The sequence below is a fragment of the Myotis myotis genome, unplaced genomic scaffold (genome assembly GCF_014108235.1).
Source record: "Myotis myotis isolate mMyoMyo1 unplaced genomic scaffold, mMyoMyo1.p scaffold_m19_p_9, whole genome shotgun sequence".
Lineage (NCBI taxonomy): Eukaryota > Metazoa > Chordata > Mammalia > Chiroptera > Vespertilionidae > Myotis > Myotis myotis.
The window spans coordinates 38,574,097-38,600,227 of NW_023416401.1; the positions used below are offsets into that span (position 1 = coordinate 38,574,097).

The window sequence follows — 26,131 nt, forward strand, 5'->3', positions numbered from 1 at the left end:
TTACCAGGATACTGAGAAGCAGAGCCTCTAAGGGCTGGACTGAGAGCAGCCATAACTGCTAGCCCCGCCCTGTTGATCCCGTGGGACCCGCCCCATCCCGCCCAAGCCCTGCAGGGAAGCTTTTGCTGGATAGCCTCAGGCAAAGGCTAGATTAGCACCTCCCTAGAGATCCAGGAGCCACCCAGAGGTCAGAGTAGGACCATCCAGTTTGCAGCTCCGTGGAACCATAAAGGACACACTCAGGGGGCAGACTCAGTGAGCACCAAAGCCCCACTGAAGCAAGTCTTGCCCCAGAGGGGTGTTTCCAGCACAGAAGTTCTCCCACTGCAGACACAGCTGATTCTCACAGCCAGTTGGCCTGGAGGTCAATTCCTCCCAGTGATAACTATAACAATCAAGGCTTAACTACAACAAGACTGTGTACAAAAACCACAAGGGGGTGCGCCAAGAGTGTCCTCCTCAGGTAATTGGGAAGGCTGAACCACTGGACACTCAGCACAGAAAACCACTTTATCAACACAGGAAAGCATAAAAAATGAGGAGACAAAGAAAAAGGACACAAATGACAGAAATGGAGGAAAGCAAACTACTGGATATAGAGTTCAAAACCACACTTTTAAGGTCTTTCAAGAATTTTCTAGAAACTGCCGATAAACTTAATGAGATCTACAAGAAATCTAATGAGACCCTCGAGGTTGTGATAAAGGACCAACTAGAAATTAAGCATACACTGACTGAAATAAAGAATATTATACAGACTCCCAACAGCAGACTAGAGGATTGCAAGAATCAAGTCAACGATTTGAAATACGAAGAAGCAAAAAACACCCAACCAGAAAAGCAAAATGAAAAAAGAATCCAAAAATACGAAGATAATGTAAGGAGCGTCTGGGACAGCTTCAAGTGTACCAACTTCTGAATTATAGGGGTGCCAGAAGATGAGAGCAAGATATTGAAAACCTATTTGAAGAAATAGTGACAGAAAACTTCCCCTACCTGGTGAAAGAAATAGACTTACAACTCCAGGAAGCGCAGAGAACCCCAAACAAAAGGAATCCAAAGAGGACCACACCAAGACACATCATAATTAAAATGCCAAGAGCAAAAGACAAAGAGAGAATCTTAAAAGCAGCAAAAGAAAGAAAGTCAGTTACATACAAGGGAGTACCCATAGGAATGTAAGCTGATTTTTCAACAGAAACTTTGCAGGCCAGAAGGGAGTGGCAAGAAATATTCAAAGTGATGAATGCCAAGAACCTACAACTAAGATTACTTTATCCAGCAAAGCTATCATTCAGAATTGAAGGCCAGATAAAGAGCTTCACAGATAAGAAAAAGCTAAAGTTCATCACCACCAAACCAGTATTATATGAAATGCTGAAAGGTATCCTTTAAGAAGAGGAAGAAGAAGAAAAAGGTAAAGAAAGATACAAAGTATGAGCAACAAATACACATCTATCAACAAGTGAATCTGAAAATCAAGTGAATAATCTGATGAACAGAATGAACTGGTGATTATAATAGAATCAGGGGCATAGAAAGGGAGTGGACTGGCTATTCTTTGGGGGGGAAGGGGTGAGGGGGATGCGGGAAGAGACTGGACAAAAATCGTGCACCTATGGATGAAGACAGTGGATGGGGAGTGAGGGAGGAAGGTGGGGTGGGAACTGGGTGGAGGGGAGTTATGGGGAGAAAAAAGAGGAACAACTGTAATAATCTGAACAATAAAGATTTAATTAATAAAAAAAAAAAAGAAAAAAAATATTTGTGCACGGGGTTGGGGGGGAGGTCCCTCAGCCCAGATTGCAAGAGGGTACAGGCCAGGCCAAGGGACCCCACCAGTGTATGATTGGGGTCAGGGAGGGACATGGGAGGTTGGCCAGCTGGGGAGAGACCATGGGAGAGCTCCAGGGTGTGTCCGGCCCTTCTCACTTAGCCCTGATTGGCCAGACCCCAGCTGCAAGCTAATCTATTGGTCAAAGTGTCTGCCCCCTGGTGGTCAGTGCATGTCATAGCGAGTGGCTGAGCAGCCTTAGCCTATCAGTAACATATTACACTTTGATTGGTTGAATGGCCAACCGGACACTTAGCATATTAGGCTTTTATTATATAGGAAGGAGGATTCTGGAGAAGGCAAAACTTCAGAAACAGTAAAAAGGTCAGTGGTTTCCAGGAGAGAGGGGAGAGGAGACAGACGATAGGTGAAGGATAGAGGATTTTTATGACAGTAAAACTGTTTGAAACTGTAATGGCAGATACATGACATTACACATTTGTCAAAACCCTTATACACTTATATGCATAGCTCATGGACACAGACAAAAGGGTGGTGAAGGCTTGTGGGGATAGAGGCTGGATGGAGGGGGGTAAAGTGGAGAAAATGAGAGACATCTGTAATACTGTCAACAATAAATATATATATAATTTGTACCTATGTGTGGTGATGGACGTTAACTAGGCTTATAGTGGTAATCAATTTGTAATGTACACAAATAATCAAATCATTATGTTCTACATCTGAAACAAATATAATATAGTATGTCAATATCTTAGTTAAAATGTTTTTTAAATAATGCTGAGCAAAATAAGCCAGACACAAAAGAGCACATGCTGAATGATTCCATTTATATAATGTTAGAAATAGGCAAAACTAATCTGTGATGTTCGAAGCCAGGATAATAGTAACTCTAGGGTGGGGGAAGTAGCAACTGGAAGGGGATACAAGGGAGGGCTTCTGATGGCTCTTAATGTCCTGTTTATCTATCTGGGTATTAGTTTCAAGGATGTGTTCACTGCAAGAATTCATTAAACTATATATTAATGAGTTTTGTACTTTGATAGGTGTGTTACACTTTAATAAAAAATATTACATGAGCTAAAAAAAAAAAACAACACCATAGAACTTTACAGCACAGAGTGAATGTTAATGTGTGCAAAATTTTCAGAAGTCATTTATAAGATTGGTAGGTCTAGGAAGGAAGGCAAACTATGATGTGAGAATCTGTATTATTCATGTACTAGAGGCCCAGTTCATGAATTCGTGCATGGGTGGGGTCCCTAGGCCTGGCCAGCGATCGGGGCTGATCGGGGAGGCTGGCCTGCGGGGAGGAGGGACCACGGGAGGTTGGCCCCAGCAGCAAGCTAACCAATGCCGATTCCGCAAGGAATCAGGCTCCCTCCTCCCTCCTGTCTGGGTCCAGGGTACGGGTGAACCAGATTCAGGGCTGTCAGGGCCCCAGCAGCAAGGTTTGGGTCAGTGCACATCATAGCTACTGGCTGGTCGTTCGGTCATAATGGTTGCTTAGGCTGTTTTATTTATATATATTAGAGCAACTTCACTGAAGAAGGAAGGGGAAGGGTGCTGGCCTAAGTAGCTTTGGAAATGACTGGAGTCTGCATGACTGAAGGCAAAGGAATCGAACTGCACTCTAGCAGATAATATGGGTTCCCATCAGGGCACAGATTAACAATTCTGATACTACTCAGCATATATCCTGGAACTGAATAAGGAAGTGGATGGTGGCTAGTGGGATACAGGCTTCTCACTCTTGAAGAGAGGATTTATAGGGAAGAAAAGGGAGGAGGCCAGAATGATCCAGGTGATTAGAGTTGGCGACATCTGTCTTAATACTAGAGGCCCGGTGCACAAAATACGTGCACAGAAGGGGGGTGTCCCTCAGCCCGGCCTGCACCCTCTCACAATCCAGGACCCCTCAGGGGATGTCTGACTGCCAGTTCAGTTGGACATCCCTCTCACAATCCGGGACTGCTGGCTCCTAACTGCTCACCTGCTTGCCTGCCTCATCACCCCTAACACTCTACCTGCCTGCCTTATCGCCTTAAAAACTCTACCTGCCTGCCTCATCATCCCTAACCACTCGCTTGCCTGCCTGACTGCCCCTAACACTCTGCCTGCCTGATTGACCCTAACCACTCGCCTGCCTGACTCATCACCCCTAACCACTCACCTGCCTGTCTGATTGCCCCAACCACTCTGCCTGCCTGCCTCATCGCCCCCAACCACTCGCCTGCCTGACTCATCACCCCTAACCATTCGCCTGCCTGCCTGATTGCCCCTAACCGCCTCTGCCTCGGTCCCCGCCCCCGCGGCTTTGTCCGGAAGGACATCTGGGAGGTCGTTCAGCTGTCCGGTCTAATTAGCATATTATGCTTTTATTATTATAGATGGTTATAGATGGTTACATATAGAACTATTCAAAGACAGTGCACACACACAGGGGTTAATATATGCACATAAATTTCTGTGCTCTCTTCTGAGAGGGCCGAAGAGAAACAACTCCCAACTAGAAACAAATATACCCAGCGTGCAGTATCCAGGAATCCATATAAATATGATACAAATAAGTGACTGAATTAATAAGTGGGGAGAAGAGACAAATCCCCCATGAAGAAGTCCAAATAATTTATGTGGCTCCTCCACCTCCAAGGAGGGGGAGCAAAACTCCTTAGGAATGGATTACATACAGTGACTTCCTCTCAAAGACAACAGAGTGGAAAGGGAGAAGAAAAAAGTAAGTTTATAGTGGAGAAACCTGACAAATGCTGCCTCAGCCAGGTGATCAAGGCTAATATTAGTATTCATAACATGTACCCTCTTGATATGATGTAATGAAAATAGGACTGCACTTCTATGGTCTGTTTCCCAAAAGCCCAACACCACCATCAAGCACGGCCCTGATGGACCCTTTGATGCAGCCCTTCAACTCGCTGACGCTTCGGGAAGCCTGTCGCCAATGACGCCGCCTGCTAGCCAGATCAACAAGGACAACCAAACCCCCGGCTTGAGGACAGCTGAAATCCCTTGACTGAAGAGGCCAGCAACCTTCTACAGGAACAAGGCTCCTTGTGCACTCCATCCACTATGTTTATAGCTATGCTTGCTATCATTGCTTGTCAGTCTACTTCCGAGTCTTAAACAACCCAATCGGAGAGGTGGCTGCTGATTTACATGTGCTATCATTTAAAAAAATAAAAAGGGGAGAATTTGGCGGAAGCCAGTCCATCCTTGCTGCTTGACACAGTCGCTGCAGGGAAGAAACATCTGAATAGCATATGTTTCAAGGGACCTAGCGTATATGGCATACTGTTCTTAATATGTTTGCTCACCTTCTTGGCGCTATGTGTTTTAACCAAGGTCACCTCTCCGAGAAAGGTTGTTTCCCCAGGTAGGGATTTTTCCCTGAAGTTAGGGAGGGAATAAAAGCCCTTAACTAAATGCCAGGCGGGTAATCACTTTAACTACGAACCATCACCCTTAAGCTACATAATCTTTACTCCCTGGAATGGAGATAAGAAACGACCTAACCTTTGGAATAGAAATTGATAGGATTAAAATCAACTGGTATAAATACAGATGTAACAAGACAATAAAAAACAGAGCGTGGCTGGAGATCCTGGCTAGGCTGCTGATCAACTGAATGCTGTCTCCATGTCATTCCTTCTTCGCCAACTCCGTCCACACCTTTGGGGACCCCTGGACCTGCTGGTATTGGACCCCAACAAGGATCCCACGTCCAAGATGGCCATGGTCGGCAAGGAGAGATGTTGCTGAGGGACTTACCGGAGGTAACATTTTCAGAGAATCTTTTGAAAAGAACAAGTCTACTTCAATAAATGAAGGCGAATAAAGAAAATTCAAGCCCTTCAGTAACCCCAGCAAACCTGGACCACACAAAACCATGTTGGTACTGGGATAAGAAAGACTTGGCTCATACACCCTCTCAGCTAGAAGGACTTGACCCAGCCACTGAGGCCAGGTACCGCCGAGAGGGGGCTCGGTTCATCTTTGATGTGGGCACACGTTTGGGACTACACTATGATACCCTGGCAACTGGAATAATTTATTTTCATCGCTTCTACATGTTTCATTCCTTTAAGCAATTTCCAAGATATGTAACAGGAGCTTGTTGTCTCTTTCTGGCTGGGAAATTAGAAGAAACACCCAAAAAATGTAAAGATATCATCAAAACAGCTCGTAGTTTATTAAATGATGTACAATTTGGCCAGTTTGGAGATGACCCAAAGGAAGAAGTAATGGTTCTGGAGAGAATCCTACTGCAGACTATAAAGTTTGATTTACAGGTAGAATATCCATACCAGTTCCTACTCAAATATGCAAAACAACTCAAAGGTGATAAAAACAAAATTCAAAAGTTGGTTCAAATGGCATGGACATTTGTAAATGACAGTCTCTGCACTACCTTGTCACTGCAGTGGGAACCAGAGATCATAGCAGTGGCAGTGATGTATCTCACAGGACATTTGTGCAAATTTGAAATACAAGAATGGACCTCCAAACCCATGTATCGGAGATGGTGGGGGCAGTTTGTGCAAGATGTCCCTGTGGATGTTCTGGAAGATATCTGCCACCAAATCCTGGATCTGTACTCACAAGGAAAACAACAGATGCCTCATCACACGCCTCATCAGCTGCATCAGCCCCCATCGCTCAACCCCACACCACAAGTGCCACCAGTGCCACCATCACAGTCGGCTCCAGGCCCTGAACCACCGCAGCCCCCACAGAAGGACCCACAGACATCAACCCAGCTGCCGCCACCGCCACAGCAAGTCCAGCAGCCCAAGAAACCGTCCCCACAGCCTACTCGCCCCCGCCAGGTGAAGCGAGCCACGGTTGTTTCTCCCAAAGAAGAGAACAAAGCAGCAAAACCACCACCACCTAAAATTCCCAAAATAGAGACCACTCACCCTCCATTGCCTCTGGCCCACCCACCACCAGACCGGAAGCCTCCCCTCGCGACTGCCTTAGGTGAGGCTGAGCCACCAGGCCCTGTGGATGCCAGTGATCTCCCCAAAGTCCAGATTCCTCCTCTGGCCCACCCGGCCCCTGTGCACCAGCCACCACCGCTGCCATACCGGCCACCACCACCCTCCAGCTACATAACCAGGATGTCCACCACCAGCTCCTACATGTCTGGAGAGGGCTACCAGAGCCTGCATTCCATGGTGAAGACCGAGGGCCCCTCCTACAGTGCCCTGCACCCTGCCTACAGGCCTCCAGCCCACCTGCCCTACTCCCATGTCTACCCCCCCAACCCACCCCAACCACTGGTGCCCCCTCTCCCAGCCTGCTTCCTGCCACCTGCCATCCCACCCCCAACTCCCTGGTACCCTCCACCTCCATCCCCCTACAACCCCAACTTCCCGCCCCCACCCCCACGCGTGCCCCCCACCCATGCCGTTCCACCTCACCCTCCTCTAGGCCTGGGCCTGCCTCCAGCTAGCTACCCACCTCCATCTGTCCCCCCTGGAGGACAGCCACCTGTGTCCCCACCCATCCCCCCACCAGGCATGCCTCCAGTCGGGGGCCTGGGGCGCGCAGCCTGGATGAGATAACCTGATGCCTTTTTCCCCCCTTTGTTTTTTTAACAAGTTTTTCTAGTTACCTTGAAGGGTAGTTGAAGTGAGGAAGCAGCAGGGTACCTTGTATCATGCTGGACAGTTGCAGTATGGGAAGACATGGACCAGGCCCGGGAGATGGATCAGATGGTCCTCCAGGCCCGGAGTGGGGACAGCCTCGGCAGTGCCCGGGCCGCCCGGCTGTGCTGGTGTCGGCTGAGGGCCGCGTCCTGCACTGGGTGACTATACTAGTGAAAATGTTAACCAGCCATATTGGCTCAATAAATAGCTTCCGTAAGGAGTGAATTTCCTTCTAGAAATCAGTGCCTATTTTTCCTGGATACACAGTTTTAAACAGTCCAGTTCCATCTGAAGTCAAGCTGTCGTCATCACTTCCATTCCGTGTTTTCTTCCATGACACCCAGTCGGTCAGAAGAACCTTTTTGATTTAGAGATATTTACATCTTTGTATTAAAGTTATTTTAAAGGGGTTGCCTGGTTGGATGGCTTTTTTCTTTTTCCTCTGGGAAGAAGGGGAGGAATGTACTTGGGAAGTAATGTATGTTTACATCGATCTGCAAGTTCCTGTACATAGAGAGATATTTTTAAGTGTATGTAACAACATACTGTGACTTCCATCTTTGTTACACAGGAGACTCCTTCAGTCAGTTATCCAAAGAAAAGCAGTTCTGAAAAAAAAAAACGAAAAAAAAAACAGGTGAGAAGATGTAAGTGAAAGGCCAGGGCAGTGATAAGGTTTTCTCAAACAAAACATTGGCATGAAAAGCTGTTGGGTGAATGAGGCAATTACCATGCATGCTTTCCTAGACACCACAAAAAAGTGTTAAACTCTAGCAGTGATCACATGATAATTTATTGCTTGCTTTTTTAACTGTTGTTTTGAGTATTTCGATCTCTTCAAGTATGTCACAAAAGTTCTAGCACACAAGAATGGGCTGGAGACTTAAGAGTTGAAAGTCACTGAGCCAGACTGTCAAAATGTCAAAGCTAAGAAAAGCAAAAAAAAGATGGAACCAGAGAGAGAGACTGATAGATTTCTGACCCTATATGAAAAGTCTCTACTTCAAGCGATTAGGCACAAGGCAAAAAGAAAACACAAAAAAACGACACACACAAAACAAAAACCCATTTCTGTTCTGGGCCCATCCATGCCTATGATTACATTTGAAGAAGACAGCTCCTATATGAGAGAATTCATCTCCCACCAGCTGATACCAGAAGGGAGAAAAGAAGGGACAGACAAGCCCTGGTTAGTAGGGCTCAGTTAGTTGGAGCATGGTCTTGTACATTAAAAGGTGACAGGTTTGCCCTAGCCAGTTCTGCTCAATAGATAGAGCTTCATCCCTCAGAATGAAGGGTCCTGGGTTCGATTCTAATCAAGGGTACCTCGGTTGCAGGCCCAATCCCCAGCCCTGGTTGGGGCACGTGCAGGAGGCAACGAAGCAATGTGTCTCTCTGATGTGTCTCTCTCACATCAATGTTTCTCTTTCTCTGTCTCTCCCCCTCCTTTCCACTCTCTCTAACATTCAGTGGAAAAATATCGAGTGAGAATTAAAAAACATGGCGGGTTCCATCCCTGGTCAGGGCATGTTTGGGAGGCAACTGACTGATGTTCCTCTCTCACATTGATGTCTTTCTCTCCCCTCCTCTCTCTAAAAATCAATTTTTAAAAATATTTTTAAAAAAGAAAGGGTGGAAGAAAAGCCTTTTTTCCCCCTACCTGAGCCTTAGACCACTGTCAGCACTATAATTATATTACCCTTGCTGTTTATTTTGGTAATTTACCGGGGTAAGGTACATTGGATAATTTAAAAACTAAATTCAGTCAGTCACTTGCAAAAACATTCAACTGACTTATGTGTGGGCCAGTAAAGTGTGAAAGTCACACAGCATCCAAATTGTGGCCATGTGTGATTTGGCTTTTTTATTTTGGGGAAAGAAAATGGTTAAGCCTTAAGCGATTATATTTCTCTCTGTCGCTCTCACTCTGAGGGAATAATGAGTTCCTGCTGGTGACACAGTGGCTTGGGGAGGCAAGCAGCGAGGTGGTTTGGTGCACATCCAAAGCTGTGTGTGTGCCTTTACCATGAGACCTGGTTCTGTGTGAGGGACAGTTAGTGAACTTTGCTGAAACAGGGGCTGGGAGTGCCACGTGTTAACATACAGACTTTCCCCCGAGAGTCCGAAGCCCTTCTCAGACAGCTCGAGGACCCTTACAACTCCGATAGTCAACCACATAGGGCCTCCCTACTAGGTTCCAGATCCTGTGCCAGGTGCTGGGGATCTTTCTCGAGTTCCTTGGAAAGCAGTTCCCAAGATAAAGGTTTCATTTCCCTCCTGCACCAGCCATTCTAGATTTCACTCACCCTTGGCCAGTACTCTAGGCAGCCGAGGCTGCCTGCCTAATGGGCTGACCCAGACCTCAGCCCTGAGTCCTTAGCTGCCTTGGCCTTATCAAGCCATGGCTGTTGAAGGGACCCATTTACCATTATCCCTGGCATGGAAGCACCAAGAGACACCAGGAGATGCCCAAGTGAGTCCTCTAGGCTCCAGTCCACTCCTCCATACTTTCATTATGTGGAGCAACCCTACTCCTTGTGGTCATTATGGTCAATTTTGTCCACTAATGTAGTTCTCTCACTGACATGAAAAGCCTAAAATGACCTGGCAATAGTCACAGCTTCCAGTTCAACGACTGCCTGGTGTTTTCCTCATAGGAACCAGGACCTTTAATATGACAGAGCCTAGAGCTGCAAGCTTGAGAAGCAGTGATTGTGAGAGGATCCACACCAACTTCTACCCCTTGGTTCCTGTATTGGGGACATAGCAGCATAGCCACTGCCTCCGTGCATATACTGCACACTGGAGGACAGCACCCTAACACTAAAGGCCATTGCCCCAAGGCTCGCACCCTAGCTGAGCCTTCAATAGTCTTTCCACTGTCCCTTTCGACTAGCTACTCCTGGGTGATCCGATATCTGGTGAGACCAGTGGCTCTTGTGTTCACTTGCCCACTGCCACAATGTTGTGCAGGATGCCACTTCAATAGGTCAGGAATTCTGTGAGCCTTTGGATGGTGGGTACTAATAGATCAGTGGTCAGGGCAAGTATTGAAATTACTCTGCCACCAAGTGGGTGGTCTGGTTTCCTCAAGGCTCATCATTAGCTGTCCACATCCACAAGATTTGACATCTTGTCTACCTCATTGTTGAGTGCTTCCTTTGCAGTGGGAGTTCTCTGGTGGGCATTAATATAAGATATACAAACTTTGTGCCCACAACCACAAGTTCATCATCATGCCGCTTCCCCAGGTTACCTTATCACAGACCTTCCAATCTGGTTCCTTGTGAGCCCTTACCAAGCAGCCAAGCCATTCACCCTTGTCCCAGAATTCATATCAATCTCTATCTCAGGCCACTTTTCCCTCTTTATAAAGTGAGCCACCAATTATACCGTTTGCATCTCTGTCCACTGAAAGAATTACTCTCACTAATTCTGTCAAGGTCACTCTGAGAGGGGCTATAATATGGCAGCTGTCCATTTCCAGCCAGCACCAAGATTCCGTAATCTTTCTCGTCCACTGTGCTGGAAAATGGATGGTAGGTGGCTAACTTTCCTGCTGCAGTAAGTTCAGGGCAAAGATGTGATATGAGTGAGGATCTTTGGCACTTAAGTCTGTGTTTTCCCTTGACAACTCTCCCTGCCAAACCAGAGGGGAATGCATGCCCAGTGGGTGGTCACTACTACTGTAGCAACAGGCCAGAACATGACACCCTCTGCAGAGCAGATCAGAAAAATATCCGTGCGCCAGACCCTACTCTGCCCACTTTTGGGGGCATACTTTAGGCTGCGGCTATTATTACCAGCTTGAATGCCATTGCTAGAGAAAAATGAAAAAACCACAATTTGGTTTAAGCCAATCCTGGCTCCCAAATTGTGTTCCAGCCCTCTGATTGGCATGCCTAGGAGAACAGAAAACTTAAGAAATCTGCAAGAGGTCTGCCTTGTGTTGATCTTTTTCAGGGATTTAGAGTTGCTGGATGCTTGGATGTATTGAGTTACTAATTTCCCTTTTTTCTAAAAGCTCACATGTTAAGCATTCATTTCTTAAAAACATGCCAAAAGGATAATTTTTGTCAGAGTTGAAATATTATTTTAAAATGTAAAATAAAGTCCCGATAGCAAATATTATCAATGTAGGCACTTGAATCTACATACAGCAACTTCAGAAGTATCGCCTTCTTTTGGTTTCAGGGTTTGAGAATGAGAGAGAGAGAGGAGAGAAAGAATTTTCAAATGTTTCTGAAATGTTTATTTTTCTGAGATTCAGGTTTGCTTACTGGATGAGAACGGTCAATCCAGGACAGTTGGCAGCTCCAGGTAAAAATGTGCCTATATTTGTTTTTAGTTGTGTTATGATACCTTTCAAGCCAAGGTTGCAGACTGGCAGTGCCCTGGAGAAGGGAGTGAACTGGGTAGCACCCACACCTCCCTTTAGGGAGGCCTCCATCCGAACCTGGAGCAGGGCCACACTGAAACTGACCCGCTACTCTGTGCCACACTGAGTCAGAGCAGCACCCTCAGCACCCGTCTTCACTAGAGCCTCCTCTGGATAGGCCTGTCTAGGGGCAGGTACAGATTTGCTAAATGGTGTTTGTGTGTGTCCTAGGAAGTATCTTTGTCAAATCCATAATTTAGGTTGTTAGAATGGTGATAAAACAGTATGGGAACCACTACATGTTTTTACCATTCAGTGAAGGTGTAGGCCTTTTATTCCAGAAAAGTGCTGATCAAAAGTAAGGTATTCTGTCTTACGAAGTAGTGTGTAGTTAACCTGAAATTTAAAAAAATATATATTTTCCAAAAGTAACAATAAATTATATTTCAAGAGAAACAGTTAAGTGCCTTGTGTATTAGGAAATTCCTTTGATTAGTAAGTCACATTATTTAAGGGCTGTTGGAAGACCAACCTCTTACTGTACAAACTGCCAACTGATCATTTGGGAAAGGAATTGAAGGGTCAGGAAGAACTTTTTGTCATACTAATGCATAAAGACACACAAAGCATGACCCAGATATGAAAAGGGGCCGGCACATTTAGCAGATGCCATTCATGGCTGAGCTGAGAAGGCTGCTGCTTGGGAGTTCTAATAACAAAGAAAATAATGGGGAATGGGTTGGGGGAAACACTGCCCAGGGTGAAACACCAAGGGAGACAAGGAGGATATGGGAGAAGTATGGCTCGAGAAGAAAAAAAAAAAAGAAAAACAGGATGCAAAAAGATTCCATTTTTCTAGCTTCTACCCTCCCCTCCCCATCCTGAAAATTTGAATCCAACTAGACAACATGGTTGACTACAAAAATCCACTCTTTTTATTATGGTTATAGTTATAAGAGAATATATTAATTTGAATAATACTGGCTGCTAATAATAAACAGCCCTCAAAAAAGTACACACTTGCTGAAAGACCATAGAAATTTATCTCTTTCCCATAATTCAGTGTGAGGCAAGAAAGGAACCCAGACTCCTTCTGTTTTGTGGCTGTGTCATTTCCTAGGGCCTTGTCCTCTTCTGCATTAAAACATTGGAAGGGGGAGAAGTATAAAGAGGGCACAACTGTCTCTTAGAAACTGTGGCTCAAAAGTGACATGTAAAATACTACTCACAAATCACTGGCTAGAAAAATCATGGGCATAGTTACAGTCTATGCCTACCTATAAGGGTGCAAGAAACATCGTCTCCCTCTGTGCCCAAGAAAAAGAAGAAATGGATTTTTTGGTGAACAGCTAGCCATCTACTTGAAAGCAGATAAATGCTTTATTCATCTTTGCATGAGTGCCCCTGATGTGCATGGCAGGTTTGTGATAAGTAAACGTTAGTGAAATAAACGAATGCTGGAGTGACTAGGGATAGCATACTACTACTACTAACTTACTGAGAGCTTACTATGTGCACCTTTCTAAGTTATTTACACATATCCTATTTAACCCTCAAAGTTTTGTGTACTTTTACAGATGAGGAAACTGATGCACAGAGATTAAGCAACTTACTGAAAGTCATTTATCTGTTAAGTGGCAAAGCTGGATTTGGAATTCAGATGCTTCATTCTTACCACTATGTTTTGCTACCTCCCCAAGTATAACTTTTAATCACAACTTTTATTCATGCACACAAGAAGCCAACTTTTAGAATTTTACAACCCAAAGTTTAGCATAGTATAGTGTATCTCAAATTGGATTCCAGAAAGGGGTTCATTGAAATCACTAGGACATTTTTTAAGTTTTAAGTTTCCACTTTAATGATAACCTTTAAAAAAAAATGCTGAAGCTTAGACGGTATGCAAATTTATATATGGAAAAAAGAATATTATTTAATTTTCTATAACTAAACTTAATTTCTAACTTGGAGTCTACGATTACACCAGGAGGACAACCTCAGATTCCTAGCTCCCTCGCCCCACATCTCCAGGGTATTGTCACAATTCCATGGCCTTTCACTGAGCCCAAAATACCAAGCATGGGGGGTTCTGTGGGAGGAAGTCCTAACAAATAGCCATGGAGATGTGCCCCCTTCACCCTTGCACTCCTGCCCCTCTTCCCCCCCAATTTCATGCCACTGTCTCCCACTGGCCAAATCCAAGCAGAAGCCAAAAGGCATGAGACTGGATGATGCAATTCATATGACCATCCTCCGAGGGCACAGATCTGGATTGAGAAGAATGAAGAGTATAAATGGAAGATAAGCAGCACCTTGAGGAAAAGAAAGCCAGAAACAGCTTTCATCTGGAGGCTTAGGGAACAGAAATCAAGAAAGCCTGCAAACAATCTCTGCTTTTCTGACCAACCAGATCTCTCCCATAAGGTCACAGGCCTAGAGCCCAAGAACCTGCTTGAATGGTCTGGGTAGGAGGAAAGGGTAAGGCTGGAGAGGGCCAACACAGAGAGAAATCAATGAACAATATTTGGAAATACTATCTCAGCAATATAAGCACATTTTGAATCATCTGGACGACTACCTTACAAGCTATTATTGCCACAAAATTTCAGGGCCTGCATTTACATTTAAAAATGTATTAACCCCAAGCATTTATTTGTTCATTAACTCCTACATTCAATAAAGATTTATTGAGCACCTACCATGTGCCAGGCAATGTTCTAGATACCAAGAACACAACAGTGAAAAAGGCAGACAAAGGGCCCACCTTCAAGCAGTAGACATTCCAGTAATATAGTTCCTTTTTACTATTATGGGCTAATGAACAGAGGTGGGATTTCATAATAAAATAATCATTTGGGCCAAGAGAAGTCTAAATTGTATCACAATGTGCTGTACAAATCTAGGATTTTCACAGTTCAAAGAGAAAACAATAATGTGGAAATGAAATCATCACATAGCAGTTAGAAATAGCAAAGTAAAAAGAATCAATACTGTATTTATACTGTCTCCATTTTATTTCAACAAAGTCATACTAATTGTCCATTATTAATTATTAATGTTATTTGAGGACTTAATTTGTGTATTTGCTTTTAGTTCTACAGGTATATCGATATCATAAGGCATGCTAATGTCATACATCTAGTTTTATGCTTGTTCACTTAAGAAACATTAAAATAATTTTAGTCAACACAAGGGGTCTATGTTGGACTTGATGCTATTCAAATCTCAGCTTCCCCACCTACTAGCAGGTTATTTGATCTGTATCGTTCTTGATCTCTGCCTCTATGAAATAATGAAAATACTAACACATCTTAGGGACTGTACCAGGAACTAAATGAGATAATGTGAAAGATTGTCTGGCACTTAACATATGCATAGAAAATACTAAGTCCCTTCCCTTTCTCATAACATTTGGAGAATGGGTGATAAAAAGAAAATATTTAAAATGGGAAACTAATAAAGCCATATCTTTAAAGAACTCCTTCCTCTCAAGAAAATGAAGCCATAATTCAGCCTGGAAATTTCCGGAGTCTCAACAACTAAAAAAACTGTTCAAAATGCAAATAAAAGAGGAAGAAACCATCTATACCAATGATGGTGAACCTATGACACGCGTGTCAGAGGTGACACGCAAACTCATTTTTTTGGTTGACTTTTCTTTGTTAAATGGCATTTAAATATATAAAATAAATATCAAAAATATAAGTCTTTGTTTTACTATGGTTACAAATATCAACAAATTTCTATATGTGACACGGCACCAGAGTTAAGTTAGGGTTTTTCAAAATGCTGACACGCCGAGCTCAAAAGGTTCGCCATCACTGATCTATACTAATAAAAGGGTAATATGCTAATTAGATGGGAGACCTTCCAGACGTCCTTCCGGACAAAGCCATGATGGCGGGGCTGAGGCAGTTAGGGGTAATCAGGCCAGGAGGGGAGGGCAGTTGGGGGTGATCAGGCCAGTGGGGGGGGAATGCAGTTGGGAGAGAGCAGGCTGGCAAGAGGGGGCAGTTGGGGGCGAGCAGGCTGGCAGGCAGAGTGGTTAGGGGGAATCAGGCAGGCAGGCGAGCGGTTAGGAGCCAGCAGTCCCGGATGGCGAGAGGGATGTCCGACTGCCACAGGGATTGGGCCTAAACTAGCAGTCGGACATCCCCCGAGGGGTCCCAGATTGGAGAGGGGTAGGCCGGGCTGAGGGACACTGCCCCCTCCCCCAGCAAGAATTTCATACACCAGGCCACTAGTAGCTAAGTAAGAAGGCAATGCTTGCCCTGGCTGGGTGGCTCAGTTGCTTGAAGCACTGTCCTGTACACCAAAAGATTGCAGATTCAATTCCTGCTCAGGGCACATACCTGAGTTGTAGGTTCAATCCCCAGTCAGGGAGCATGCGGGAGGCAACCAATTGATATTTCTCACACAGTAGTTTCTTTCTCTCTCTCTCTCTCTCTCTCTCTCTCTCTCTCTCTCTCTCTTTCTCTCTCTCTCTTCCCCTCCCTCCCTCTACCTTCCTCTCCCTAAAATCATTAAAAACATGTCCTTGGGTGAGGATTTTTTTAAAAAAATGCTCATTCTACAAATCTAAGAGGAGAGTCTAGCTCCCAGTTTGAGAAAGAAATGAAATGCTGAAGTTATAATCTCTCAAAATTTCTGTTCCCACATAGCATGCTCAAACAGCAATAAGCTACTTTAAGAAAAGAATTTTATGAAAAGAGTGTTGCTTCTCTATTATTTGCCCATCCCGAATACCCAAATCCTCCCTATAGTGATTTGGGAAGGGGCTGTTGCTCCTTACTTATAAGGCCTTTACATTGGTCTTTACATTTGCAAAGACTCAAAGTTCATTTCCAGTCTCGCCTTTAAGTACAGCTGCCTATTTGATTTGTCAACCCAGGTAATGATTTTCTGCTCTCTTGACCCTACAACTCCCTGTAACTTGGGAGGTCTGTCTTGAAATGTTAGTTACTGCTTCAGTCAGTTCTCTCCCTGTGTCCCCCTCTCTTCTTTTCTTTCTCTCTCTTCCCACCCCCCCTCTCCCCTAGTGACTTATCCTGGGGTCAAAGGAGATGGACTTATTTTGTTCCTTTTGGAAGGAACAGTCACTGCCTTGTTGGGTTTCAAGCTAAAAATGGATTTCTGCCCTGCACAGAGCAAGTTCTTCTAGTATAGCATCAGCATTATCTCCCCAATCTTCTGCTACACTACCACACACACATTCTAAGAAAAACTACTCAGGACTGTGACCCTATAACTCTGCACAACGGCAAAAACACAACTGAACAGATTGGGGAGGGTCAACCTGGATTTGACCAGTTAGAGCAAGTGAGAAAGACATTTCAGAAGAAGCAAAAATGTATGGCATAAAAGGAAGCAAGAGTAGTTCAGTGTGACTGCAGAGTGGCTGTGAGGAGAGGCAAGATGAGAGAAATGTAATATATAGCTATGACTTTGGAGTCAAATACATTCAAGTTCAATCACAGTTGTATAAAGGATTTTTGTTGTTGTTGATCCTTATCTGAGGATATTTTTCCCATTGATTTTTTTTTCTTGAAAAAGTAGAAGAGACGAGGAGGGAGGGGTGGGGAGGGGAGAGAGAGAGAGAGACAAATATCAATGTGAAAGAGACACATTGATTGGTTGCCTCCCTCACACACAGAGACCAGGGCCAGGGATAGAACCTGCAACACAGGTACATGCCCTTGACCAGGAATCAAAACCACAACCCTTCGGTGGGAAAGCCCACACTTTAACCACTTAGCCACACTGGCCAGGGCTCTGAGTCTTGGTTTCCTCATTTGCATACAATATTTCAAAAAGTAAGGAACAATCATATTATCATGTATATAAAGAGTGGAAAATAATAATGACATATAATGTAAGCTTAGCATATAGTAGCTGATCTAAATATAAATATATTAATATACAAGGCTGGCAGGGCCACATTATGAATATTTTAGAACATGAAGCTAATTCAATTAGGTCTTAAAAGCTACTTGTTGCCACTGAAGGATTTTTAGCTGAGAATGAATTGATCAGATTTCTGTTCTCATTAAGACAGACATTCAAGTATAAGACAGTGTGCAAAGCACTGTGGGGAAGGTGTCTGAATAAAAATGCTATCCTAGTCTCCAATTCATTGCCATCAGCACTGACAATTAAGTGTAGGTCTGGTGCTGACTTCCAAACAGGAAACTCCTCACTACTTTCCATTTACAAAGTGGTGGAAGGAACCTGGAGTTGGGTAAAGAAACATTGTAGTGGAAAGTCTACCTGGAACCAAGTGGCAGAGCCTTCTTCTAGCCCTGAGAGCAAAGTGCTTCATTTTCTTCTAAGAGTATTAAAAATTATACATGCTAAATGAGGGTCACAAAACCTCATGAAATAATCATAACTTAGTAATTCCCCCTGATGTAAGTATGCATCACTGATTTTTCAAACTGTTATAAATAGCCAAGGAACTCCTCAAAAGAAAAACACCAAAGTCAAGATGAGCATTCCGGCCTTCTATAGCATGCAGCTGTTGAGTTGCTCAGAATTAATGAAAATGAAGTATTCTAACACAACACTATACTAGTACATACCATTTTCTGTAATAACTTACTTAAAATTTCCATTGACTAAGGCAGCTGAAGATCAGTACCAGAATCCGAATCAGATAGGAATACATTCAAACACAAAAAAGCTCTCATTTTGTCTGTTTTTCCACTGTGCTACTTTACAGGAAATATTTCCATGCAAATGCTGACCTCTTGTGGTAAGAAACAATTGCTTCGAAAAGCTATCATTTCAATGGAATGTAAGGTAATTTGTGTTATGGCTGGAAAGAAACGAAATGATCATATTTTAATGGGGGGTGGGGGGGCCTCATTCACAAAATGCTTTTTCCTTGGCAATCCCAAGAACTTTCTCTTTCCTCCACAAGATTTCATATTCCTTTTGGAAATTACAAATCATATTCACTTCAACCAGTGAAAGAGATTTATTCCCACTGAAAAAAAGTACAGCTATTTTTTAAATTTTCACTGCCTTACACTTTCATCAGTTTAATACTTAAGACTATATTCATTATCTGACCTGTCATTTCAGTATTATCAACAGTACTGAAATAAACATTCTTGAACATGTCTCTACATACATGTGTTAAGAAATCCTCTAGTGTTTATACCCTAAAATAGAATTGTTGGATTGAAGAGTATTATATTATACATCGTCAACATTACCAGAATGCCACCTTCTTTTCCCAAATGGTTGTGCCAGATGACATTTCCATCAGCTCAGTATACAAGCTTCATCTCCTCACCAACATTCATTCATCAGGCTTTCGAATTCATGCCAATCTTACAGATGAGAAAACAATGTCTCAGTATTGTTTAATGCATTATCCTGATTGAGATTAGGCATCTTTTTGTGTTTACTCTTCTGCATGAGTTTCCTGTTAAATGTCTTTTGCCAGTTATTTTGGTGCCACTTTTAACTGATTTATAGAAGTGTTTAATATATTCTAGATACTAATCACTGGTTATATGAGTTGTAAATATTTTCTATCACTCCAAATCTCATCTTTCCAATTTTATTATGTATTTTGGTCAAAGTTAATTTTAATGTAGCCAAAATTATCAATCCTTTCCTTTGTTTTTCAAATTTTGTTTCAGAAATCCTGCCCTATTGTAAAGTAATTAAGAAATAATCTAAATAATTTAGTTTTTCATTTCATACTATGTCTTTAATCCTGGAAATTTTTGACATGAAAGATCTAATTTTTTTTTCTTTTTGCCATACCAAGGACAACCAATTGCCCCAGGATGATTTATTATACACTCTCCCATTTCCTACTGACTGTGAGTCGCAATGTCTTATGTGATACAATAAAATATAAAGTTTCTACATAGTGGGAAGCTTTGGGGGCTCCCTATTCTCCTTCATTAGTCTATCTTTCCCCAAACCATAACTATAGGATCTTAATTGCTATTGTTGTAAGTTTATATCTGGCAGGGCAAATTTAAATCTTTTTTCCAGTGTTGAGGTATAATTGACAAAAATTATATATATTTAAGGTGTATGATGTGCTGTTTTGATATACATTGTGAAATCATTATCACAATCAAACTAATAACATATCACCTCATACAGTTACTTTGTTATGAGAACACCTAAGGGCCTTCTTTATTAACATATTTCAAGTACACGATACAGTATTATCTATATAATCCTATATAATAAAGAGTTAAGATGCAAATGGTCATCACACCCTCATGCCATCACGACTCAGACACTCAACACTGGGGAGAGAGTAATAGGGACTAGCCATGCACAAATGACCTCGCGAGAGAGGAATGAGGACCAGCCAGGCTGCAGCCTGGGAGAGGGACAAGCCGCCCGCCCCGTGGTCCCAGGTGTCAGCAGCTGTGCCTACACCTTTGGCCTGAGGGACAAGCTGCACGCCCCGTGGTCCCGGGTGCCAGCAGCTGCACCTGCAGCCCGGGAGAGGGACAAGCTGCCCACCTTGCCGTCCCGGGCACCAGTGGCTGCAGCCTGGGAGAAGCTGCCTGCCCACGGTCCCCTGTGGCTGCAGCCGGCCCAGGTCCTGGGTGCCTGCAGCTGGCCAGAGGGAGGGAAGCCCGGGTCCCGGGTGCCTGCGACAGTCTGGAGAAGGGAATCCTGGGTCCCGGGTGTGAGGTGAGGCAGAGGTGGTTAGGGGAGATCAGGCCAGCAGGGGAGCAGTTAGGGGCGATCAGGCTGGCAGGGGAGCAGTTAGGGGCAATCAGGCAGGCAGGCAAACGATTAGGAGCCAGGGGTCCCGGACTGAGAGAGGCAGTCGAACATCCCCCAAGGGGTCCTGGATTGGAGAAGGTGCAGGCCAGGCTGAGGGGCCACCCCCCTCCCCCGCATGAATTTTGTGCACCGGGCCTCTAGTCTATATAATAAAAGCCTAAGTGACCGTTATGGCAGAATGACCAGTCACTATGATGTGTACGGACCACCAGGGGGCAGATGCTTAATGCAGAAGCTGCCCCCTGGTGGTCAGTGTGCTCCCACAGGGGGAGCGCTGCTCAGCCAGAAGCCAGGTTCACAGTTGCTGCTCCGCGGCAGCGCTAAGGAGCAGTGAGCAGGCAGGCGGTAAGGAGTGAGGGGTCCCAGACTGCAAGAGGGATGTCCGCTGAGGTGTCCTGAACTGGGAGAAGGCACAGGCCAGGCTAAGGGACACCCCCACCACCACCACCAGTGCATGAATTTCGTGCACTGGGCCTCAAATTAACTATAGTCATCATGCTGCATAAGCTCTGATCCTCAGAACACTCATAACTAAGTTTCTACCCTTTGACTAGTATCTCCCCATATCCCCTACCCCCCAGCAACCACCATTCTACTCTACTCTTATGAGTTCAGTTTTTCAGATTCCATACATACATGAAATAATGCCATATTTGTCTTTTTGTGCCTGGCTTATTTCACTTTGTATAGTCCTCTAGTTTCATCCATGTTGTCAAAATGGTAGAATTTCCTTTTTCAAGGCTGAATAATATTCCAGTATGTGTGTACATATATACAGGATGTACCAAAAAATATGTATGCACACTTTGAATAATTATTAATTCCAATGGGTTAAATCTGAAAAGAAACATCAATTGAGCTATATTCAAGTGTGTATACATTTTGGGGGGATACCCTGTACATGTATTATATATATTTATAGTGTGTGTACATATCTCACATTTACTTTATTCATCCATCCATCAATAGGCACTTAGGTTGTTTCCATATCTTGGCTATTGTGAACAGTGCTGCAATAAACATGAAGTTTATTGAAAAGTTCATCTCTTTGAGATACTGATTTCATGTTCTTTGGATATTTATAATAATAAAAGTGTAATATGCTAATTAGACCGGACAGCCAAATGACCTTCCAACATCATTCCGGATGAAGCTGCCGTGGCGGGGGCCAAGGCAGAGGCAGTTAGGGGTGATCAGGCAGGCAGGCAAGCAGTAAGGGCCGATCAGGCAGGCAGGTGAGTGGTTAGGGGCGATCAGGCAGGCAGGTGAGCAGTTAGGGGTGATCAGGCAGGCAGGCAAGTGGTTAGGAGCCAGCGGCCCCGGGTTTCGAGAGGGATGTTCGACTGTCAGGGGTCCCAGATTGCAAGAGGGTGCAGGCCAGGCTTAGGGACGCCCCCTCACCCCCACCCCCTGCCACCACCACCGTGCATGAATTTCATGCACCGGGCCTCTAGTATACATATATACTCAGAGGTGGGGTTGTGGGTCATAATGGTAGCTCTATTTTTAATTTTTTTGAGGACCCTTCATATTGTTTTCCATAGTTGTTGCACCATTTTACACTTCCCCTAACAGTATACAATGGATCCCTTTTCTCCACATCCTCACAAACGTTTTCTATCTTCTCTTTTTGATAATAACCATTCTAATAGGTGTGAGCTGATAGCCCATGGTGGTTTTGATTTGCATTTACCTGATGACCAGTGATGCTGAATACCTTTTCGTGTACCTGTTCATCGTTGTTTTATATAACTATTGTTTCCTTTGCTATGCAGAACATTTTTAGGTTGATGGAGTCACACTTGTCTGTTTTTGCTTTCATTGCCTGTTTTCTAACTCTTGTCCTAGGAACTGCATGTTTTTCTTATCTTTTCCAGTGATCTTGGAGGTGTACATATTATTTTAGTTTTACTAATGGCTGTATCATTTATGTTTTTAAAATCTATATAATTGAATCTATTATCTTTAATTAACTAAGACCCAATTAAACTATTTATTTTAGCCCCCATTATCTAAGATTAATCCACATTTTTCTCTTTATGTCAGAAACCTCTTGGCCCTGCTTCCCATCCTTTGGACCCACTTTTACACTAGTTGCTGCTACGACAGCCACGTCCACCCAGCTGAAACTGAAAGTTAAGTTAGCCTCAGATAAATGTGGACTGGATGTCAGTGGATGCTTTTCCCCTTTCTTTGGGCAGTCAATTTTGAGACACGTTATATATAGCTTCTCAAGATTACGGCAAATTGAGTTCCAATCAACCCATAGTAGTGACCAATACCATAATGTACTTTTGCAATGGCTTTTCCTCCTCTGTTTCTTTCTCTCTAGTTCCACTGCCTCTTTGGGTCACTTTTCAAATAAATTACCTAGACACAAGTCTTTGACTCTATTTTGGGAGGTTACCCAGACTAAAACGCTTCTCTTCAATCCCTCTCTAAAACTTCCCAAGCTCTGCTAATATTTTGAGTTCTTAGAGTCATCATTAATACAGAAAATAGCCCTGGCCGGTTTGGCTCAGTGGATAGAGCGCTGGCCTCCAGACTGAAGGGTCCTGGGTTTGATTCCAATCAAGGGCACATGTCTGGGGTTGTGGGCTCAATCCCCAAAAGGTGGTGTACAGGAGGCAGCCAATCAATGATTCTCTCTCATCACTGATGTTTCTATCTCTCTATCCCTCTCCCTTCCTCTCTGAAATCAATGAAAATATATTTTTTTAAAAATACAGAAAATAAATCTTACCAGATCTCTTCAGGTCATATAATGATAGGCTCATATTAATGTCTACGGCCACTGAAATACCCCTCACCTAAGAGGAGGCATGACTGCTACTTTCCTGTGCATCCAAAAAAAAAAGTTCCACCACTGCTCAGAGATAAAATCCAAATACACACTTCACCTGGATCATAGGAGGAAGTAGAGGTGTGCAAAGCCACTGGACCATAACCTCTAGCACAATGGATCATTTGAAAGTCAACCCACCCCATATAGAACTATAGGAGTGGCCCAGGCTCCTCTTTCTGGCACTGAGAAATGAAAAGGACACTAAATAATAACTCACAAAATTGTAGATGAAACCCATCTCAATTCCTGCTTAATTGGGACTCTCTAATGGCAAATGACTCCAACACCAAATAGCATTAAATTACCAAAGGAATTTCATGGTTCATATAACTTAGAGGATAACAGAGCCATCATCTGACAGGAAAAAGCCCAGAGCTCAAAATAACCTGCAATTAATCTCTCTTCCCACCACTTTTCCATCTCTTTCTCTCCCCCCACCCCAATCTCTCCTCCCCACTGAACACCTTTCTCTTCCTCTCTTTTCTTTGCCTATGTAGCCCATCTTTCAGCTGTTTCTGTGAGTTGGTCTCATTTTCTCTTTCTGTGGATTGGCTTTTTTCCAAGTGATAGATGGCAACATTAGCTCAATTTTCACCATAGCCCCCGAGGCAACAGAAAATTGTAGAGAAACCACCAATGGATATTATCCAACTGGATGCTCAGCATCCAAATACCCTTTCCAGTAGGGAGGAATTCCCAAAATAGGGCTCTGCAGCTCACTACGGAAGCTGAAAGAGGAAGGGTGGGCATAACTTTCCCTGTTCTCTGGAAGCCAGGGCACAAGCATAAGACCTGAGTGTAGCCACGCAGATACTCCCAGCCAAGACCCTGAATCTAGAGGAAACAGTGCAAAGGTGTGAAAGCTGGAGATAACGCAGAATGGCTGCAGCAGCACGGTGGGGTGGTGAGCGTTCAGTGATATGGTGACAAGTGTGTAGGGGTCCCAGAATCCAGGAGCAGAAACGAGCATTAGAGGCAGTGTTAATGGGGACATCTTACGACTGAAACTATGTCTTACTTCCACTGAACCCAAGCTTCATTTCCAGAGCTCTCCACCTGGCTGTCTGAACTTCCTGATAACCTCCCAATAACTTACTTCTCAAAATACTAACCGAAGTAGGTTTCTATTGTTTATAAAAGTGAATTCTGGTGAGTCCAGCAGCCACATTTTCCAGCTGCAGAAAAACATTTTAGAGACTTAGTGCTGGCTAGGTCTGGTCATAATCCAATTGCTTTGTCTATTACAAAAATGGGGTGGCAGGGGGTGGGAATAGCAAGTAAGGAGTGGGAAATATGTGAGCGGAATGAACAGCCTTAACCTTCATTTATAAACATAAACACATAATGAAATATCACCAGTCACATGAAGGAAATCAGATGCTCCAGAGTGAAAGCAAGTTGACCAATGAAAGCAAATGACTCTCCTCTGAAACACTTTATGCAAAATGTAGAAAACTTTTAAAAACAAACTTTGTGTCCCACCAGATTCCAGAAGACTGTAGTGTGCAGCAGAAGAGACTGCAACTCCAGAGAGGTACATGCTCCTGAAGAATCTGGCTCTTTCCTTTTTTCCACTGCTCTCCATCTTGCTCTCCTCCCTAACACAAGTCATTGCACATGCTGTTCCTTCTACCTGGAATGTTCTTTCTTGCCTTCCCCTCCCAAGCCCCACCCTCCCAAATGTACAATTAATTCCCTTTCTATTCTTTAAGTTTTAACTTAAATAGCACTTCCTCGGGTTTTTTCTGGCAGAGAGAAACTCATGGATTGCAGAGAACAGACTGGGTGAGAGGGGGATTAAGGGACTGGGTGAAAAAGGTGGAGGGATTAAGAAGTGAAAATTGGCAGGTTTGATTTTTTTTTTTTTAACATCACAGGGATGTAAAACACAGCATAGGGAATATAGTCAATAGTGTTGTAATAACTATGTATGGTGCCAGGTGAGTACTATGCTTGTTGGGAGGATCACTTCATAAATTATATAAATGCGTACACCTGAAACTAATATGGTGTTGAATGTCAACTGTAATTGAAAAAAATAAATAAATACTGCCTAAAGCATTCTCTACCTTAGTTTCTCATTCCTTTGATTTTGAATGACCTTAGGGCTAAGTTAATTAAGCATTGTTCACCTCAGATTCTTCTGTAATCTGGGAATAAAAAGTACCTACCACATAAGGTTGCTGGGAGGATTAAATGAGTTCATATTTGTAAAGCACATAGAACTCAAGTACACATTCAAGCATTCAATAGATGTTAGCTATTACTTCCACCATGGCATTTATCATACAGTAAAATTTGTTTGTTTTTATTTACTTTAAAAAAAAAATCTGCTCTCCCACAGAATAAAAGGTGCATGAGCATAATAGCACTACTGTTTTATTCACAGTGCCAGATTATATATACACTAGAGGCCCGGTGCACGAAATTCGTGCACTGGGGTGGGGGCATCCCTCAGCCCGACCTGCACCCTCTCCAATCTGGGAGCCCTCAGGGGATGTCATACTGACAGCTTGGGCCCGTTCCCCATGGTTCTCTGCTCTCTGAGGGGCCTGCCTGCTCCACACCACAGCAACGGCCAGGCAGGCCCTGCTGGGTGCTGCCTGTGGGCCACACTTGCCTGCTCACAGGTGGCCGTGGCAATGGCCAAGCAGGCCCTGCTGGGTGCTGCCTGCGGG

The 26,131-nt window shown here is 43.8% G+C and overlaps 1 protein-coding gene and 1 long non-coding RNA gene across 6 annotated transcripts in view; one reads left to right on the forward strand and one right to left on the reverse strand.

The window, feature by feature from the left end:
• LOC118662652 overlaps window positions 1-26,131 on the reverse strand; it is a 56,257-nt gene that overhangs the window by 25,728 nt on the left and 4,398 nt on the right. For 3 of the 5 annotated variants that reach the window (XR_004969820.1, XR_004969823.1, XR_004969819.1), the window contains exon 2: window positions 7,428-8,069. This is a non-coding gene — a long non-coding RNA (uncharacterized LOC118662652). Of the gene's footprint in view, window positions 1-7,427; window positions 8,070-12,148; window positions 12,236-19,056; window positions 19,502-26,131 lie in introns of those variants that run through there. The other 2 variants (XR_004969822.1, XR_004969821.1) reach the window with 2 other exon arrangements.
• On the forward strand, window positions 5,632-7,700 carry LOC118662649 (cyclin-K-like). Its single transcript, XM_036321274.1, has one exon. It carries the CDS (start codon window positions 5,635-5,637, stop codon window positions 7,375-7,377), a length of 1,743 nt encoding a protein of 580 aa, XP_036177167.1. The 5' UTR covers window positions 5,632-5,634; the 3' UTR covers window positions 7,378-7,700.